Below are 19,611 nucleotides of genomic sequence, written 5' to 3'. Positions count from 1 at the left end.
AATACTTTTTTTTTGTGAATTTCGTTATTCGTGACGGAAGTAAAAAAATTTAAATAGATTTTTTTTTTTACTTTTGATTTGCTTCAATAATTTTTTAAATTTAAATTATTAGTTTAGTTTTTGACTTTTGATTTGAAAAATAAGTGATCTTAAATGTATATAAAAAGTTTTTAATATGTTTCAAGATCAAACGGTCATGTAACTGGTGTTTTTCAATATCAAACGGTGATGTAACGGGGTGATAGATGGTTAACGTTTAGCAAAATTCAGTGAGTAATTAGTTATATTTTTAAAGTTCAGTGAGTGTTTGTTAAATTTACTTTTGTCACGTCAGATTCTGTTAGTATTTTTTGTTTATAATATTTAATGAAGTTATAAGAGTGATTGATGGTTAACGATAAGTAAAATTGAGTGAGTAAATGATTACAATTTAAGGTTAAGTGAACAAGTAAGTACAACTCTAAGGTTAGTGACTATTTATTAATTTTACCCGAATAAAATAGGAATCCCCAGCAACAATTGCTTCACTTTATTTCCCCCTTCCGGACGGACGCCACGTCGTCTTGGCCTGGGGCCGTCTCTCCATTCCATGAGAATCCTCTCGCTCTGCCTCACAAACACCCTCTGATTAAGCTCTCAACCGCTGCAACAGCAACACTCCCCAAATCACTGCAGAATGGAGGCAACCATTCACAAGGCCTCTGAATTCGGGTATCTGGAGATTTTCAGGAGGGAGATGGGTCTTTCTCATCCCCAAACCTTCTCGCGCCGAATGTCTGCTTCCGAGGTTTCTACTTTCTCTCTCTCTCTTTCTCCGTGCTTTTGTATCTGTGATTTATGTAATTCTTTAGTTTCTGTAGCTTCATGAATTGGGTTTTCTTTGTCAGAAGTGTTTGTCAATTGGAGATGCATGCTTTTTCGCTTAATTTCTGATATATGTGTGTGTTTTAGCTGTCTTATTGTTCGATACTTGGATCGGATGTGACAGTGAATGGCCCTTGTAAAAGTCAAGCGTATAAAAACAAAAAAAAGAAGAAACAATTCCTTGCTGCAGGTGATTTTATGGGATAGGGTTTTCTTGATTTTTCATAAAATGCTTTGAAGTGGAATTTGCATCTTTTTGTACTGATCAACCAATTTTTTTTGTGATCAAGTATGTCAGAGTGGCTCTTAATAAAGGTAAGATGTGTTAGATACGATTAAGATAGTTTAGTCACGTGAAAAAAGGATCAACAGAGGCTCCTATGAGAAGAGCAGATGAAATGAAACAAGTATTTAACAAACGAGTTAGAAAAAGACCCAAGAAAAACTTGATGGGAAACACTTGGTTATAAGGGTCTGTCACAAGCCTAGTGGCTTATGTGTAATAAACTAGAGATGCATAGCTATAAGTAGTAATAACAGAATGGCTATAACAGATTGCATGTGCGGGCGGTTCCGCTTAGGTCACTTGCAGGAATCAGTTGTGATAACAACTTGTTGGGCAAGCCTATAAATGGGCATTGTATGTGAGGATAGGATCTATCAATGAATACATTCGGATCTTTCCCTCCCTAATTTTTCTCTCTCTGATTCTCTCCCTCTTCTTAATTCAAATTCTCCCTCTCCTCTCTTTCTCAAATTCTCGATTCTTCCAAAATTGCCCAAGCCTACTGTCACAAGCCTAGTGGCTTATGTGTAATAAACTAGAGATGCATAGCTATAAGTAGTAATAACAGAATGGCTATAACAGATTGCATGTGCGGGCGGTTCCGCCTAGGCCACTTGCAGGAATCAGTTGTGATAACAACTTGTTGGGCAAGCTTATAAATAGACATTGTATGTGAGGATGAGATCTATCAATGAATACATTCGGATCTTTCCCTCCCTAATTTTTCTCTCTCTGATTCTCTCCCTCTTCTTAATTCAAATTCTCCCTCTCCTTTCTTTCTCAAATTCCCGATTCTCCCAAAATTGCCCAAGCCTCATACTCGAGGCTTGACAATTGGTATCAGAGCTAGTGGCCTCGGCAGTGGTTTTTGCAAGAAAGTGCGAAGTAGACGATGGCGGAAGGAACGAGACTCAAACAAATGGAAACAAGAATGGAAGCACTGGAGTTCGGAATGACGCAGACACACGAGGCTATCACCCAAAGAAGGGAAGATGTGACTGCAATGCGAGAAGGAATGCGAGAGGAACTGGCAACTTCTCGCAAGGACATGCACCGCGAGCTGCAAAGGCATAGAGAAACGATGGATCAGTTTGGTCAAATGATCAATAGCATGTTTAATATGCTATCATCCCTACCACAATTCCGTTTGCCAACGGAATTTCCCCCGCGATCTGGAGCTAGTCCAAATTCGAACGGATCTGGAATACTCCCGAGACCGATAGGAGAAACAGAGTCGGAACGGGAGCAAGGAGTGGACACGGATCCTCAGGTAAGGGAATTTCAATTACAACCTGGTACTCACACGCCAATGCCAAGGCTGGAGATACCATTATTTGATGGGACAAGGCCAAGATGGTGGGTGCGCCGGTGTGAACGTTTCTTCCAGTATTATAATGTGGCGGAGACTCAGCGAATTACATTGGCCACAACCTATCTTAATGATACGGCTGACTCTTGGTTTCAAGGATGGTATAGGTACCAAGGGATTGGGGTGAGATTGATCGATTTTGTTGAAGAATTGTGTAGGCGTTTTGGAGAAAAGAATTTGGCGGATGTGATAGAAGAATTCAACAAACTTCGGCAAGAAGGGACGGTAACGGAGTATTTAGAGAAATTCGAGGAGTTAGGAGCTCTAATGTGGAACGCTCAACCATCACTGACTGAGCAATATTTTGTATCCAACTTTATCAGTGGGCTCAACGATGAGTTGAGATCCATGGTAAAGATGATGATGCCACTCACGATTAGACAAGCAGCAGAAAAGGCCAGATTACAAGAATTGACGTTAGAAGCTATGTACAAAAAGAACAGGACATCCTCTCGAATAGGACCGTTAATTAGTCTACCTCCTAGTGGTCATGCACGAGAGATAGGGGCGACAGGAGGTACAGGTCCACCCAGAGGAAGTCAGCAAACCGTGGCGATTAGAAATCCCACTATGGAACAGAGAAGACAGTTGTGGCTCTGTTTCAGATTTGGAGATCCTTATAGTCCTGGCCACCAATGTAGAAAGCAGCTACTAAACATGGAGGGTGGAGAGGAGCAAATATTAGAGAAGGGGCAAGAAGACCTTGAAGAAACAAAGGCAGAAGTTCCTCAAGGTGATCCTGTCGGTGAAGGAGGGGAAATTTCATTTCATGCACTCAAAGGGGAGCATGCAGGGCAAATCATTAAGGTTGAAGGAAGAGTGGGCAAGAGAAGAATGATGGTGTTGATTGATAGCGGCAGCACCCACAACTTCCTCAATGAGGCAACTGCCGTGGAACTAGGGTGTGCCTTGGTAAATACTTCTCCCTTATCAGTAACGGTAGCTAACGGCAACAAAATGTACAGCAATCATAAGAGTGTAGGGTTTAAATGGTTGATGCAAGGGGAAGAGTTCTCTACGGATCTAAGAATTCTGGAACTAGGAGGCTGTGACATTGTCCTTGGGGTGGATTGGATGAGGACAGTAAGTCCTCTGACTTTCGACTTCAATAAATTGGAAGTCACACTGGATTTGAAAGGCCAGAAGCTGACGTTAAAAGGGTGCCTCGAGGCAGGGGAATGCAAGATGATCACAGGAAAAAAATTACAGAAGTTGCTAATGAAAGGAGAAGGGCAGATATCCCAGCTATTTTCCATTCAAACGATAGGAAAAGATGAGCAGGAGAGCCCTTCCACTTCCGACCTCTTTGCAAAGGTAACCTTCCCTATTGAATTAGGTCCCTTACTTATAAAATTTCAGGAACTATTTGTGGAACCATGCACCCTGCCTCCAAACCATCTGTGTAACACCCCATCTCGCCGGGCATGTCACTATAAGGGTATTCCCGAGATTTCTTTTTTTTTTTCCTTTAAATTCAACACGCGCGGTATTTCAAGAACAATCTTCACATGCAGAAACAAAACCCCGCGAACCCCAGTCTTGTCCGTTTAACTATCAAGATCAATAATCTTAAACTAAACGAGTCTTAATACAACGCAGCGGATACACTAATACCAAAACACCATAGTTCTTACATTTTATTTCCATAGCAAAATACGTAATACAGATCAAATGATAAAATTGCTATATACAACTGTTCATTTACAACTTGAAATGCATATTAAATCCTTCAAACGTTACAGCGACTTAACAAACTAAGCACCATTGGCCCTCAACCGGTCACATCCTTGCCCTCGCAGCAGTTCCTGGCTGGAACATTAAACGTTCCAGGGGCATAGCCCAAGTTAGATGATAAACATCTAAGTGACGGCATAAAACAGTTCATACAATGCATGAGAGACACACGAGCATGGCATACTCAGACAAACGTAAATATGCAAGACACGTCTAACTCGAGATATCACCTTGACATACTTAATCCCTCGAATGCCCCACTGTGACACACGTTCACCTGGTCCAACGTTAATCCCTCGAGTGCACCGTCGTAACACCCGTTCACCTGGTTTAACATTATTCCCTCGAGTGTCCCAGTGTGACACCCGTTCACCTGGATTAACATTGTCCCAATCTCAAATAGACCCCATCCCGCCCCATACGGACCCAACGATGCAATTAAATGATATGAAAATTTACACGCCATGCACCAACATTTTAAAATAAAACAGTTAATGCAATGTAGCAAATATCGACACAATGATCATAAGCAAAAGCCTTGTAAAACAATCTATGTCTAGGAGGGTATAACCGCTCACTAGAACTCACCACAAGCACCTAAAAACACTTCCAAGACAAGGAAAAGTTGGAATCAAACCACTCACCTCGAATGTATTCAGATCGCCTCGATCCTCGTGCAACGCCTCGGTTTGCGTGCCAAATCCCAAATGCTTGAACTTATACTCAACCTCGAGCCACAATACTTCATAAACACCATATTTAATTAAGGAAGCATTAAAATCCATTTTCCTCAATTTTCCATAATTTTCTCTATTTTCTCCCAATTTTCTCCTCGATAATTCCAAAATAATTATTTATTCAACTATTTTCCGAAATATTTCAACACAATAAATCCTAAAATAATTAATTAAAAATACTAGAAGAAGAAATACCCAAAATGCCCATTTCACGCGCCCTCACGCGCCTGGCGCGTGGGTGTGTGTGGAGGCTGGCGCGTGACTGCACGCGCCACCTTCTTCCTCGTTGAACCAGTCTCCGACGGTTGCTCCGATGGCCGAAATAAGGGTCACCCCTTGAAGCCCTTTGCAAGTCGATCCCAACGGCACCAACTTCAGGCCGAAAGGCCACCGGAAAGTGGCCCAAACGGCCAGTTGCAGGTGGCTCGCGACGGTCCGCTTAGGGTTTTCCGACCGTGCTTCGAACGGCCATTAAACGCACACCATTGCTTCCCAAATTCTCCAGAAACGATGCCCATACCCCAAGGAGTAAAAGCCCTCTATCCTTTGCCTTCGATTCTTTCCCAAAATCGATCAATTCGATGCTAAAATTCTTCAAGTTTCGGCTGCCTTTTTATAGCCAAAACCCAGCCATTTTCCGACCAATCGCCGGCCAAGCTTGGTCCCCAAGCTTCCTACTGCCAGTTGCAACCTCCCCCAGTCATCCCTCGGCTGTCCCTTTGCCGAGATCGGCCTCCACGAGCAAAGATTTGCGGCGGCCGAAATCTGGTTGCTGTGTTCACACTATGCAAGTTTGATAATTTGCACTTTCACCCCCTTAACTTTTCCAAATGACATTTCTGCCCCCTTCCAAAGCACCCCTAACAAATCCAATTATATCACCACGTCCCGCAAGTTTGGTACATCTCATTAGGCCCTCGAAACTCCTGAAAAATTACCGTTTTGACCTCCCTCGGGCAAAATTAGAAAACTGCACTTAGGCCCGACTGGTCAAATTGACCTTAAATCCTTTTGATTCAACCTAAAATCGCTTAAGGGTTGTTCTACACATTAAATACTAGTCCTTGACGTGCTCTGTTGATCTTCTGGACGTTTCCTACGTCGATTCGGTTTTCTCAGCCCGATCGATAGGTGTACCGAAAACTGTTCCCGATCCCACTTTTTTCATCACTAAAAATCATAATTCGAATCACTTGTCGATACTGTACAATTTTCTTTAGCTATCTAAGGTCCGGGTTACTTCCTCCGACTGATTTAATCATCTAAGACTGCGTTAGTGTGTCATATAGGCTTATTCTTTCGATAATTCCAGTTATACCCTTCATTAAATATAATTTATTCTCTTAATAATTTCCCGGGTATTACATTCTCCCCCCCTTTAATAAATTTCGTCCTCGAAATTTGGTCTGTGACAATTGTATCACCACCGGTGTTAATGACTCCCAAGTGTAATGCCCTATATATCATTTCTAGTTCCTAGTAATTATTCATAACTTTTATTTTCATAGGGTTGGGTTTACCAGACTCATTTCTGATCTTCCAGAATATCCCGTTGTAGTTCCATGTCGGCGGCTACTCAATTCCCAAAATGATTTATAAAACCCAGTACCATTCCCAATCGTGTTCCCAAAATATATTTTATCTGGCCCCTAAATCTGCCAACCCAATGATCACACCAAGGTTGAACTAACTCGGCTGCCATGATGGCACATAAATTGATAACATTGAACTTATTCAGCGTATTTTTCTCTCAATTATCTCGATCGCATATTATCTTTAGGGGTAATTTCTCAGCCTCTTACGGCTGGTCATGCAAATTATCCATTTAAGTCTCTCAATTAGGGGTAATTTCTCTTACAACAGCCTAACATCCTAACATGTTACTATTTCTCTTCCAAACACTATCCATCAATCAAATCAATTTATCTCAGCTCAGAACTCCGGTGTCGTTTCAATTTTTCGACAATCTTCCATAATTATACACGTCCTTTATTTGTGGCTCCTCAACTTAACACCGCTAAGTGTTCCATTTCAATCCAACGGTGCTTCCCATATTTCTCCATATGAGAATAATCTCTCTATTGAGTCAAACAAGATTCCTGTTATCCCCAATTCTAGGAGTAGACCTAATCTCGTCCTTCTTAGGCGATCTAGTTTTCACACAACTCTTTAAGAGAAAACCTTTCTGGTTAGCTTTTGATTCTCACTGGGTCTTTAGCAATACCTAACATAATTATAATAGCTTAACCTACTGTCTTGCATCTCAAATAAATTTTCGTAGTGGAACTAAAAACTCTCGTCTTTCATTATAACAACTTATTCATATGTTTTCTCAAATCACAGCATGTCTCTCGAGAAAAACACTTTCAATTACCCATCAACACATAACTTACCATATCCCTATGTTGATTTTGTCTCTTTCAATCCATCAACTCATGTTCTCAAGGGTACCTAAGTATACTAAACTAAGAGCCAAGTCGATAACAATAATTAAATTCCTCCCAAAACTATATCTAGAAAACAATCGTCCCACCTCTTGCTTAATCAGGAAACATATATATATATATATTTTTTTTTTCCTAAGAAATTTCACGGCACATGTTTATTCCAAGGATTACTCCATTCCTAGTTAGGAGCTACCTCGACCTAGGAGCAATATTACTTTTTCACCACAACTCTTGAATTTCCCGAGTGTATTCATCACTTCTTAGTAACCTTACTTTACGAATTTCTGTCATGAACGTAATTATCCTAGAAGAATCCTTTACAAATCTTGTTAATAGCTTGCCAATCATTGTTTTGTCACTCGAGATTACTTTTCCTTCTTTCGATTCTCTTTTGATTATTGACTACCATATTCCACATAGCAATTAACCTGCTTAGGTCATCTTCCAATCCTTCAACCTTTCCATAGTGATTTAGGGATCCTACCACGATGCTCTGGTCCCTTGGAACTTGGACTCTAAACCATACATAACATCCTCAGTGTCGCCCAAACTTTGGCACCTGACCGTCTCCACAGTTCACTGTGTTGCTCCGACTCGTAGGTATCATACCCCAAACCATGAGCCAACCACCAGTCCTCTGCCTTGGTCCCTAGGCTCAGATCCATTGTTACAAACCAACATCGATGGTGTTATCGTTATGCTAGAATTCCTCATTCCATTTCTGAGAGCTACAGTGGTTCTATTGGTACTAATCCAACTCCATGATCTTTTAGATTCCTAATGTTCCTTTCCAGAGTAACACTCAATCCTATCGAGCACCCTTATCCTAACCATTCCTAAGACTTCGGATTTCTTTCTCATAATTTAATCTCTTTTACTCTCCAAATTTGTTACGCATGTGACGGAACCTCGCGCTCTTGTTGCTGCTCTTGCAGACGTTCATAATTTATTAAACACTCCAACATCAATTGTATTTCCAATTTATCATTTTTTTAAATTTACACTAGATCATTCAACCATATTCTCGTCACAGCCGTATGCTTAATCTATTACAAGATTTTATTCCTCGATTGACTTTCAACTAACACTCACTATACAGGTCATTATGTCAATCATTCCTATTGCTTTGAATCTATTAGGACCAACTTCAATTTTGCTAAGACCTAATCAAATCCCAAGATATCTTTACGAGCTTAATCAAGCTTTAGCAAGCCTATCTCATTGCTTGGTGCCTTAAAACTCAAACCAAGACTTTTATGACTACCTCTCAGTCCTTGATAATCATCGTTATGCTAACTATTTTCTCTGAGTTTGTATCTTCTTAAATCGACTAGGTCATTTCAAGCTTAAAATAGCATTGTCTCCATAAGTTGAAATATCTTTTCGTCTCCAAGTGTATACAGTACGCGTAAATTTTCCTTAGAAACATCATAGTCAAACTCGTAATTCTCTTATCCCAAAATTTCCTAATCTCCAAGGTTCGTCCTAAATCACGAATCTCTAATCTATCGTTGATCTCAAGATTATCAAGTAAGGTTTTATTTTGCAAATTCTTGACAAGCCAAAATATTCTTTCAAATTCCCAAAAAAAAAATAAAAAAAAATTCTAATTCCCAAAACATGCGAACTTCACGTTTCGTAACCTAATAACTTTCGATCATAACTTGATCCTAACTATAGCCAATTTACGGTCGATCCCTCTTTGTCTCGTAGTCACTATTCGAAATTCCAAAATCCTATATCATCAAGATTTTACTCAAAAGGAAAATTTCCACTATAACCTAGAGCATTTTATTCAAGCTAATTACTATCGAGAAAAACTTCTAACACCTTAAACAAGAATTCGACCCTTACTTAGTTCCGATTCGTTTTTCTTGTCTAATCCTAAACTAATATCCCCGATACAGTTCTTACTTCTATCATTTCCCAAAACCTTCATCAAACTCAAATCCACACCTTGACTCTCTTTGTCCTTGAATAACATATGGGACCATATACATACGATTCGTTCTTATGAGTCGTTTTCTTAAGGTAATATTTCCTTATTTCCACTATCAACAATTCCGGTTTCTTTATCTCAATATCCTCATCAACAATTTCGGATTCCTAACTCAATTTTTTTTTTTTTTATTCTCAAAGCTCTTATCGAATCATCCTAGGTTGCTTACTGCAGATCATTTCTCGATATTTATATCAAGTCATTCCTACCCTCGATTCTTCATATCATCTGTTCACAAACCTAATTTATCATCAGATTATATCATATCAAACTAAAGATCCCAACTCACTTACTCTTATTAATCACCAGATATCCCAACATTTAGCAAAAATGATTTCGACTAATGATCTTCAATCTATGGTTTCCAGATCTTACGAATCCTCAATTTAAGGTTACTGAACCAACCTTGCATTCGAACCTCATCATTGGATGCTAATTCCCAACCTGACGTTCTATCTCCTAGCAAGGTCTAGTATTCTCCAATTAATAACCTCAAAGACTTCAATCGAAAATCCCCAAATCTCCAAGCAGGGATTTTGTCTTTTTGATTTACTAGTTCCCTTCCCCTTAAGTCTCCATTCGGGATTTTCATTAGTTAGCCCTAACTGAATCCGTTCTTCTTAAATCCTCAATTCGGACATCTAACTTAACCTTAAAATCTTCAAGTCGTTCTTCTTTTCCACGCCCTTGACAGGTTCTCCTAATAATCTCCGTCGTTTCACTTATCTTTGTCAAGGCATGACGTCATCATTATTTAACATGTCCCAATCGAGAGGGTACTAAGACGATTCACTAAGATTCTTCCAAAGGAGATTTATACTATACTTCAAGTTGTACCAGAATCACCAAAGTATTTATTCCTCAAAGGTTTTGGATCATATATCTCTTTCATTTCGACGACCCTCATTATTGGTTTCCTAATTTCCAAAAGATGTGAATAGAACTTGTTCATCTCCACTTAACGCTTAAAGTATATTTAAATTGAAAACCTCAAATTTCACATTTCTAGAGTTTCCATACCATTTTCGACTATGTTCCGAATGTCTCCTAGAATCCATAATCCCGTTCTAAGTTCTCATTCAATAGTTCTAATCATGCTAAGTTCAACAACCTAGCCAAATCGTCCTAGGGTTTTAACCTAGGGCTCTGATACCAATTGTAACACCCCATCTCGCCGGGCATGTCACTATAAGGGTATTCCCGGGATTTCTTTTTTTTTTTTTCCTTTAAATTCAACACGCGCGGTATTTCAAGAACAATCTTCACATGCAGAAACAAAACCCCGCGAACCCCAGTCTTGTCCGTTTAACTATCAAGATCAATAATCTTAAACTAAACGAGTCTTAATACAACGCAGCGGATACACTAATACCAAAACACCATAGTTCTTACATTTTATTTCCATAGCAAAATACGTAATACAGATCAAATGATAAAATTGCTATATACAACTGTTCATTTACAACTTGAAATGCATATTAAATCCTTCAAACGTTACAGCGACTTAACAAACTAAGCACCATTGGCCCTCAACCGGTCACATCCTTGCCCTCGCAGCAGTTCCTGGCTGGAACATTAAACGTTCCAGGGGCATAGCCCAAGTTAGATGATAAACATCTAAGTGACGGCATAAAACAGTTCATACAATGCATGAGAGACACACGAGCATGGCATACTCAGACAAACGTAAATATGCAAGACACGTCTAACTCGAGATATCACCTTGACATACTTAATCCCTCGAATGCCCCACTGTGACACACGTTCACCTGGTCCAACGTTAATCCCTCGAGTGCACCGTCGTAACACCCGTTCACCTGGTTTAACATTATTCCCTCGAGTGCCCCAGTGTGACACCCGTTCACCTGGATTAACATTGTCCCAATCTCAAATAGACCCCATCCCGCCCCATACGGACCCAACGATGCAATTAAATGATATGAAAATTTACACGCCATGCACCAACATTTTAAAATAAAACAGTTAATGCAATGTAGCAAATATCGACACAATGATCATAAGCAAAAGCCTTGTAAAACAATCTATGTCTAGGAGGGTATAACCGCTCACTAGAACTCACCACAAGCACCTAAAAACACTTCCAAGACAAGGAAAAGTTGGAATCAAACCACTCACCTCGAATGTATTCAGATCGCCTCGATCCTCGTGCAACGCCTCGGTTTGCGTGCCAAATCCCAAATGCTTGAACTTATACTCAACCTCGAGCCACAATACTTCATAAACACCATATTTAATTAAGGAAGCATTAAAATCCATTTTCCTCAATTTTCCATAATTTTCTCTATTTTCTCCCAATTTTCTCCTCGATAATTCCAAAATAATTATTTATTCAACTATTTTCCGAAATATTTCAACACAATAAATCCTAAAATAATTAATTAAAAATACTAGAAGAAGAAATACCCAAAATGCCCATTTCACGCGCCCTCACGCGCCTGGCGCGTGGGTGTGTGTGGAGGCTGGCGCGTGACTGCACACGCCACCTTCTTCCTCATTGAACCAGTCTCCGGCGGTTGCTCCGATGGCCGAAATAAGGGCCACCCCTTGAAGCCCTTTGCAAGTCGATCCCAACGGCACCAACTTCAGGCCGAAAGGCCACCGGAAAGTGGCCCAAACGGCCAGTTGCAGGTGGCTCGCGACGGTCCGCCTAGGGTTTTCCGACCGTGCTTCGAACGGCCATTAAACGCACACCATTGCTTCCCAAATTCTCCAGAAACGATGCCCATACCCCAAGGAGCAAAAGCCCTTTATCCTTTGCCTTCGATTCTTTCCCAAAATCGATCAATTCGATGCTAAAATTCTTCAAGTTTCGGCTGCCTTTTTATAGCCAAAACCCAGCCATTTTCCGACCAATCGCCGGCCAAGCTTGGTCCCCAAGCTTTCTACTGCCAGTTGCAACCTCCCCCAGTCATCCCTCGGCCGTCCCTTCGCCGAGATCGGCCTCCACGAGCAAAGATTTGCGGCGGCCGAAATCTGGTTGCTGTGTTCACACTATGCAAGTTTGATAATTTGCACTTTCACCCCCTTAACTTTTCCAAATGACATTTCTGCCCCCTTCCAAAGCACCCCTAACAAATCCAATTATATCACCACGTCCCGCAAGTTTGGTACATCTCATTAGGCCCTCGAAACTCCTGAAAAATTACCGTTTTGACCTCCCTCGGGCAAAATTAGAAAACTGCACTTAGGCCCGACTGGTCAAATTGACCTTAAATCCTTTTGATTCAACCTAAAATCGCTTAAGGGTTGTTCTACACATTAAATACTAGTCCTTGACGTGCTCTGTTGATCTTCTGGACGTTTCCTACGTCGATTCGGTTTTCTCAGCCCGGTCGACAGCTGTACCGAAAACTGTTCCCGATCCCACTTCTTTCATCACTAAAAATCATAATTCGAATCACTTATCGATACTGTACAATTTTCTTTAGCTATCTAAGGTCCGGGTTACTTCCTCCGACTGATTTAATCATCTAAGACTGCGTTAGTGTGTCATATAGCCTTATTCTTTCGATAATTCCAGTTATACCCTTCATTAAATATCATTTATTCTCTTAATAATTTCCCGGGTATTACAATCTGTTTAATCATACTATACCTCTGAAACCCAATTCTGAGCCAGTAAATGTTCGAGCCTACCGTTATCCCCCTTATCAGAAGGCTGAGATTGAAAAACAAGTCAAAAATATGCTCCAAACGGCTACTATCCAACCAAGTCAAAGCCCTTTCGCCTCACCCGTTCTTCTCGTCAAAAAGAAGGATGGTACTTGGCGCTTTTGCATAGACTATAGGCAGTTAAACAACCTTACCGTGAAAAATAAATTCCCCATTCCCTTAATTGAAGACCTATTAGACGAGCTAAATGGTGCTGCCATATTCACGAAACTAGACCTGAGGGCAGGGTATCATCAAATTAGAATGAACCCTGCCGACGTCCATAAAACAGCCTTCCGCACACACCAAGACCTCTATGAATTTCGGGTGATGCCATTTGGGCTCACCAATGCCCCAACCACTTTTCAGGCCCTTATGAACCACCTCTTCGCCCCATACTTATGGAAATTTATTTTAGTCTTCTTCGATGACATTTTAGTTTACAGTCCCAACCTCGAACAACATCTAGCCCACTTGCAAATCACATTTGAAATCCTGAAATTTAATCAATTGTTTGTTAAACTCTCTAAGTGTTCCTTTGCAAAGAATGAGGTGGATTATTTAGGGCATATCATTTCTGGCCGAGGGGTCAGTACCAACCCCAGTAAAATTACAGCAATGTTGGAGTGGCCCAAGCCTTTGACAATAAGGGAGATGAGGGGATTTCTTGGCTTAACAGGATATTATAGAAGGTTCATACAGAATTATGGAGTGATTAGTAAGCCATTAACTGAATTACTTAAGAAGGACAACTTCGGATGGAATTTCCAGGCTGAGCAAGCTTTCAACACCCTAAAAAAGGCGATGACACAAGCCCCAGTTTTGGCACTGCCGGATTTCTCTAAGGCTTTTGTGGTGGAAACTGATGCATGCGACATCGGGGTAGGTGTAGTGCTGACACAAGAAGGGAAACCCCTCGCTTACATCAGTCAAGCATTGGCTGCTCGACACCGAGGGCTAAGTGTGTATGAAAAAGAACTGTTAGCCATGATTATAGCTATTGACAAGTGGAGACATTATTTGGAAGGAGCCCCCTTCATAATACGTACTGACCATGATAGCCTAAAACACCTCCTCCAACAGAAGCTGCATACGCATTTGCAAAGGAAGGGAATCTCCAAATTGTTGGGCCTGAATTACGTGATACAGTATAAGCGGGGAAAGGAAAACATTGTGGCAGATGCTCTGTCACGGAGATCAGAAGCAGGGGCATGTGAGGCAATCACCGCTGTGGTGCCTGACTGGGTCAAAGACATTACTGGAAGCTATGAGAAGTCTGATTGGACCAAATCCCTCCAAACCCAATTAGCCGTGCGGCACACCAATGAGCAGGGATATTCTATGGCCGACGGGTTGATCAGGTTCAAAGGCAAATTGGTTGTGGGCAATGACAGGGAACTACGAGCTAAGATCTTACAGGCAGTACATAGCTCTCCACTAGGGGGACACTCGGGAGTTCGAGCTACTTATTATCGGGTTCGACAGATGTTCTTTTGGCCTGGCCTCAAGAAAGAAGTTATGGAGTATGTGGCAGCTTGCATGACGTGCCAACGATGCAAGCATGAGCAAGTGGCTTATCCAGGATTGTTACAGTCACTAGCTATACCAGACAGGGCATGGGAGGAGATATCCATGGATTTCATCGAGGGCTTGCCCAAATCAGAAGGCCGAAACGCGATTCTAGTTGTGGTCGATTGGCTGACCAAATTTGCTCACTTCATTAGCCTCACTCACCCATTCATAGCCCAGGAGATTGCTCGAGTGTTCATTGATACAGTGGCCAAACTGCATGGCCTACCTAAATCCATCGTCTCAGATCGAGACAAAATATTTACCAGCCACTTCTGGCAGGAGTTGTTCAAGAACTTAGGGGTGAGTCTACACATGTCATCAGCATACCATCCGAAGTCTGATGGGCAGACCGAAAGGGTCAACCAGTGCTTGGAATCCTATTTGCGATGTATGTGTTTTGCTCTGCCTAAGAGTTGGGGTAAGTGGCTTTCTTTAGCTCAGTGGTGGTATAATACAACTTACCATAGCACTATCAAGAAAACTCCCTTTGAGGCTCTATTCAGATATCAGACACCTATAATACCTACCATGACGGGTACCAATAGGGTGCGAACTAATGCAGCTGAGTATTTGCAAGACCGGTAGGAGATGATCTCACTCCTCAAGCAAGAGTTGGCCATCGCTAACAACAGGATGAAACAAGTTGCAGACCGCAAACGAAGTGACCGAAACTTCGAAGTAGGCGATCGAGTCTTCTTAAAGGTTCGACGGTTCCTACAATCCTCTTTTTCTAAGGTCACCCCCACCAAGATCAGTCCTAAGTACTTTGGGCCATTTCTCATCTTGGAGCGGGTTGGTCAAGTCGCCTACAGATTGCAATTACCTCCCCACGTGGAATGTCACCCAGTATTTCATGTCTCCCTATTGAAGAAGTTCATCGAGCCTAACGCTACTATGAGTTCCGAACCACCTCCTGCAATCAAAGAGGCCGATAGCGACGGGGAACCATTAGCCATCATCGACCGGCGAGTAGTCCATCAGGGCCCCGTACCTCTCATCCAAGTTTTGGTTCAATGGTCCAACCGTCACCCGGAGTATACCACTTGGGAATACCTTCCCCAGCTGTTGAGTCAATTTCCACGCACTGCTCAGCTACTCACCTTCCTTGGGGACAAGGAAGCTTTTAAGGGGCCGGGACTGTCACAAGCCTAGTGGCTTATGTGTAATAAACTAGAGATGCATAGCTATAAGCAGTAATAACAGAATGGCTATAACAGATTGCATGTGTGGGCGGTTCCGCCTAGGCCACTTGTAGGAATCAGTTGTGATAACAACTTGTTGGGCAAGCTTATAAATGGGCATTGTATGTGAGGATGGGATCTATCAATGAATACATTCGGATCTTTCCCTCCCTAATTTTTCTCTCTCTGATTCTCTCCCTCTTCTTAATTCAAATTCTCCGTCTCCTCTCTTTCTCAAATTCCCAATTCTTCCAAAATTGCCCAAGCCTCATACTCGAGGCTTGACAGGGTCTTCTAGAAGAAAAAGGCCATAGAAAGAATCATGGAAATGACTGGAGATCTAGAAGTCATGTAACCTACTCCACATAGTAGGATAAAAGCTAGGTATGTTGTTGTTGTTAAACAACAGTGGTATTGAATTTGGGCATGACTTTATATTGGAAACAAGAAGTCAGAATATATGTTTTCTGATTCTCTGAATTGGACCTGGTTTTGTGGTTAAGTTGTTATATAAGCATAAGCTTTAATATAAATCTGAATAATTTTCCAAAAAACCAAACATGTGCTTTGTTTTGTAGTGCTAATGATGTCTTTTCAATTTCATATTTGTGTTGGCCAAATATTGATGTTATATAGAATAAACTGTTTTGATGTATTTCTTCTTGCTTTTTTGGTACAGGTACTTGTCAAGAAAATTGATTTTTATGGGAAGTTAAATGGTCATGAGGGTTGTGTAAACACAATTCAGTTCAACTCCTTTGGCGACATTCTTGTTTCAGGTTCTGACGATCAGCAAGTTATGTTCTGGAATTGGGAAACTAAACAATTGAAATTTTCATATGATTCTGGCCACTCAGATAACATATTTCAGGTCAAGATCATGCCCTTTACTGATGATCGGAAAATAGTGACTTCTTCTGCTGATGGCCAGGTATTTATACATATTTCCTCAATCCTCTCTGGTATATAAATATTCCCTTTATCCGTTTTTTTTTTTTTTGGGGGGGGGGGGGGCGCTTCATCTAATCCTAGAGTTGTGTTCTATATGCATCTTACAGTTTGTTTGTAATTTGAGAAGTCATCTCTTGAACATTTACCTCTATTGGTTATAGTTTGCCTTGGTTGTGAGTGAAGTTTCTGCTGCTCATTGGTTAATTACCTATTTCGAGAGGCAATAAGCCAATCATATCTTGTATGCAGGAAGGATGGGTGGGTAATGAGTCTACTGGCTTCAGCATTTACATTATTTTAAAAAATGACTCACAGACTGATAGCAGGCCTTAGACTTTGTAGCTTACATTTTTACTTTTTACTACTGGACTAAGCAATGGCTTATTGGTGTAGCTTTCCAGTAATTCCTGCAAATATAACAAGAGACACCACTAAGAAGAACTACTGAACAATGTGAAATTTTGTGTGGAATTGACAGTTATGATACCTATGTTCAGTTTCTTATTTGTATAGGATAATGGCCCTAGATGAAGCAAATTCGGAAACAGGATATATGGATCTGAACCCAGATCGTTGAGATTCTCGGGACCATAGAGGGCTGGGGCTGAATGGAAATTTTATAAATTTTGTTTCTTCTGCACCCGTTCTTTAGTATTTGGCATCTAAGAACAAAAATTCTTTTTTGATATTTACTGGCCTAACATTGCTTCAAACCAACAAAACTTTGTCTTTCTTTTGCCTGTATGCAAACACTTCTCCCTTTCTTACCCTTGGGAACATTTTGCAGGTTAGACTTTGTCAGATATTGGATAATGGTGACGTAGAAAAAAAAAGGTTGGGAAAGCACCATGGTCGGGTGCATAATCTTGCTCTGGAGCCTGGAAGTCCTTATGTATTTTATAGCTGTGGCGAGGATGGCTTTGTTCAACATGTATGTTAAATCATTAATATTCCAGTTGTAGAAGCTTCTCTTATTTTCACTTTACTATCCAAATCCATCTTTCTTTTGCAGTTTGATCTGCGTAGTAACTCAGCCAGAAAACTTTTCTGTTGCTCGTCAATCACCAAGAACAAACAGAGCTCAAGCAGCATTAGGTTGAATGCTATTGTGATTGACCCAAGAAATCCAAATTACTTTGCTGTAGGAGGTTCCGATGAATATGCTCGCATCTATGATATTAGGAAATATGGATGGGATGCTTCAAGTAACTTAGATGCACCGGTGAATAGCTTTTGCCCTCACCACCTGATCGAGAATCATGATGTTCGCATAACGGCATTGGCTTACTCAAATACAAGTGAACTGCTCGTCTCTTACAACGACGAGCTCATTTATTTATTTCAGAAGAACATGGGAATGGGCCCCTCCCCATTGTCTGGCCCACAGACAGATTCGCAGAAACTGGACGAGCCACAAGCTTACTCAGGGCATAGGAATTCACAGACAGTTAAAGGAGTGAGTTTTTTTGGTCCTAATGGTGAATACGTCATGAGCGGATCTGATTGTGGTCATATATTTATCTGGAAGAAGAAAGGAGGTAAGCTCGTGCGCTTGATGGTAGGTGAACGGCAGATAGTGAATCAACTCGAGCCCCATCCACGTATGCCTATCATTGCTAGCTCTGGCCTAGAGAAAACTATAAAGATCTGGGCTCCTGTGTCGAGCGATGTTCTTCCCCTGCCCCACAATGTGCAAGAGGTACCATCCAAATGTTCTACAATTCTATTTAACTCGGAGCCTCTATATGTTATATATATATATATATATCTTCAGGCATTCGATCTTTACAGTTTGTTCGTTTCGTTTCGGGTACCCAAGTTTCAGATTTCATATTGTTCCTGTAATTTTGTTTGCCGCGAACAGATTATGGAGTCTAACAAGCGAGGCCGGGAGGACCAATCGCGCGTTATACTTACTCCCGATGTAATCATGCATGTTTTGCGGTTGCATAGAAGACAACAATTGGCTTATGATGAACGAAGAAACAGTAGAGGTGACATTGAGAGTGATGAAGATGATGAAGCCGCTTATGTTTTAGGATTCGCAGGAGAGGAGGAAAATAACAATGAATGCAACATTAGCTAGAGTTTTGCTTTGTACTTATTCTGTAAGCCAGCCAGATCTTTGTGTTCAATTCTACTCTTCTTGCTTGGAGTGCGAACATGTCTTTTGCAATGTGTAAATCCCCTCGTATTTTAGTGAAGGTAAAGAAAGATGCGATATATATATATATATATATGTGGTCAATTTTAATAAAATATATATGGCTGCATCTGAGTCTTAACGTTCATTAGTTCCTATTGTTATTAGGAAAGGGTTGGCTTGTTAGATATTTGATTTGCATGTTGGCTCTGTGGTTATAATTTTGATATATTTATATTTATTAAGTAAATCAATCATATACCCTTACATATTTGTCTAAATAATTTCTATATATATATATATATATTTTTTTTTGTCGAATTGGTTCTTAAGCTTTTCTTAAATAGCTAAGATTCCTCTACATAAGAGACCATTTAAATTAAATTAAATTAAGTTAAAAATATTCACAATATCTATTAAATTAAGTTAACTAAAACTAAATTCAATAATAAAAAAAATAAAGTTAAACAATGTATGGTTATGGTTTTCTTTCATCTTTATTTTTCTTTGCTAAAACTTAGTTTTTTAGTTAAAATGGACAATGGGTTTGTTTTATTTTGTATTAAATTTGACTTAATAAATAAATATTAAAAATAATTTTAACTTAAATTAACTTAACTAAATTTTTTCATATATAAGATTTAGAGTTTAAAAAT

The 19,611-nt window shown here is 40.4% G+C and overlaps 1 protein-coding gene across 1 annotated transcript; it reads left to right on the top strand.

Moving 5' to 3' along the window:
* The first annotated feature begins 524 nt into the window (after positions 1-524).
* LOC127791499 (uncharacterized) lies at positions 525-19,103 on the top strand. Its single transcript, XM_052321414.1, has 5 exons — positions 525-787; positions 16,541-16,792; positions 17,600-17,743; positions 17,825-18,511; positions 18,677-19,103. Exons 1-5 carry the CDS (start codon positions 677-679, stop codon positions 18,896-18,898), a joined length of 1,416 nt encoding a protein of 471 aa, XP_052177374.1. The 5' UTR covers positions 525-676; the 3' UTR covers positions 18,899-19,103.
* The last annotated feature ends 508 nt before the right edge of the window (positions 19,104-19,611 follow it).

The sequence above is a fragment of the Diospyros lotus genome, chromosome 1 (assembly GCF_014633365.1).
Source record: "Diospyros lotus cultivar Yz01 chromosome 1, ASM1463336v1, whole genome shotgun sequence".
In the NCBI taxonomy this organism is placed as follows: domain Eukaryota; kingdom Viridiplantae; phylum Streptophyta; class Magnoliopsida; order Ericales; family Ebenaceae; genus Diospyros; species Diospyros lotus.
Note: the sequence above shows the minus strand (reverse complement) of the source record. Positions and strands in the feature narration are given on the sequence as shown.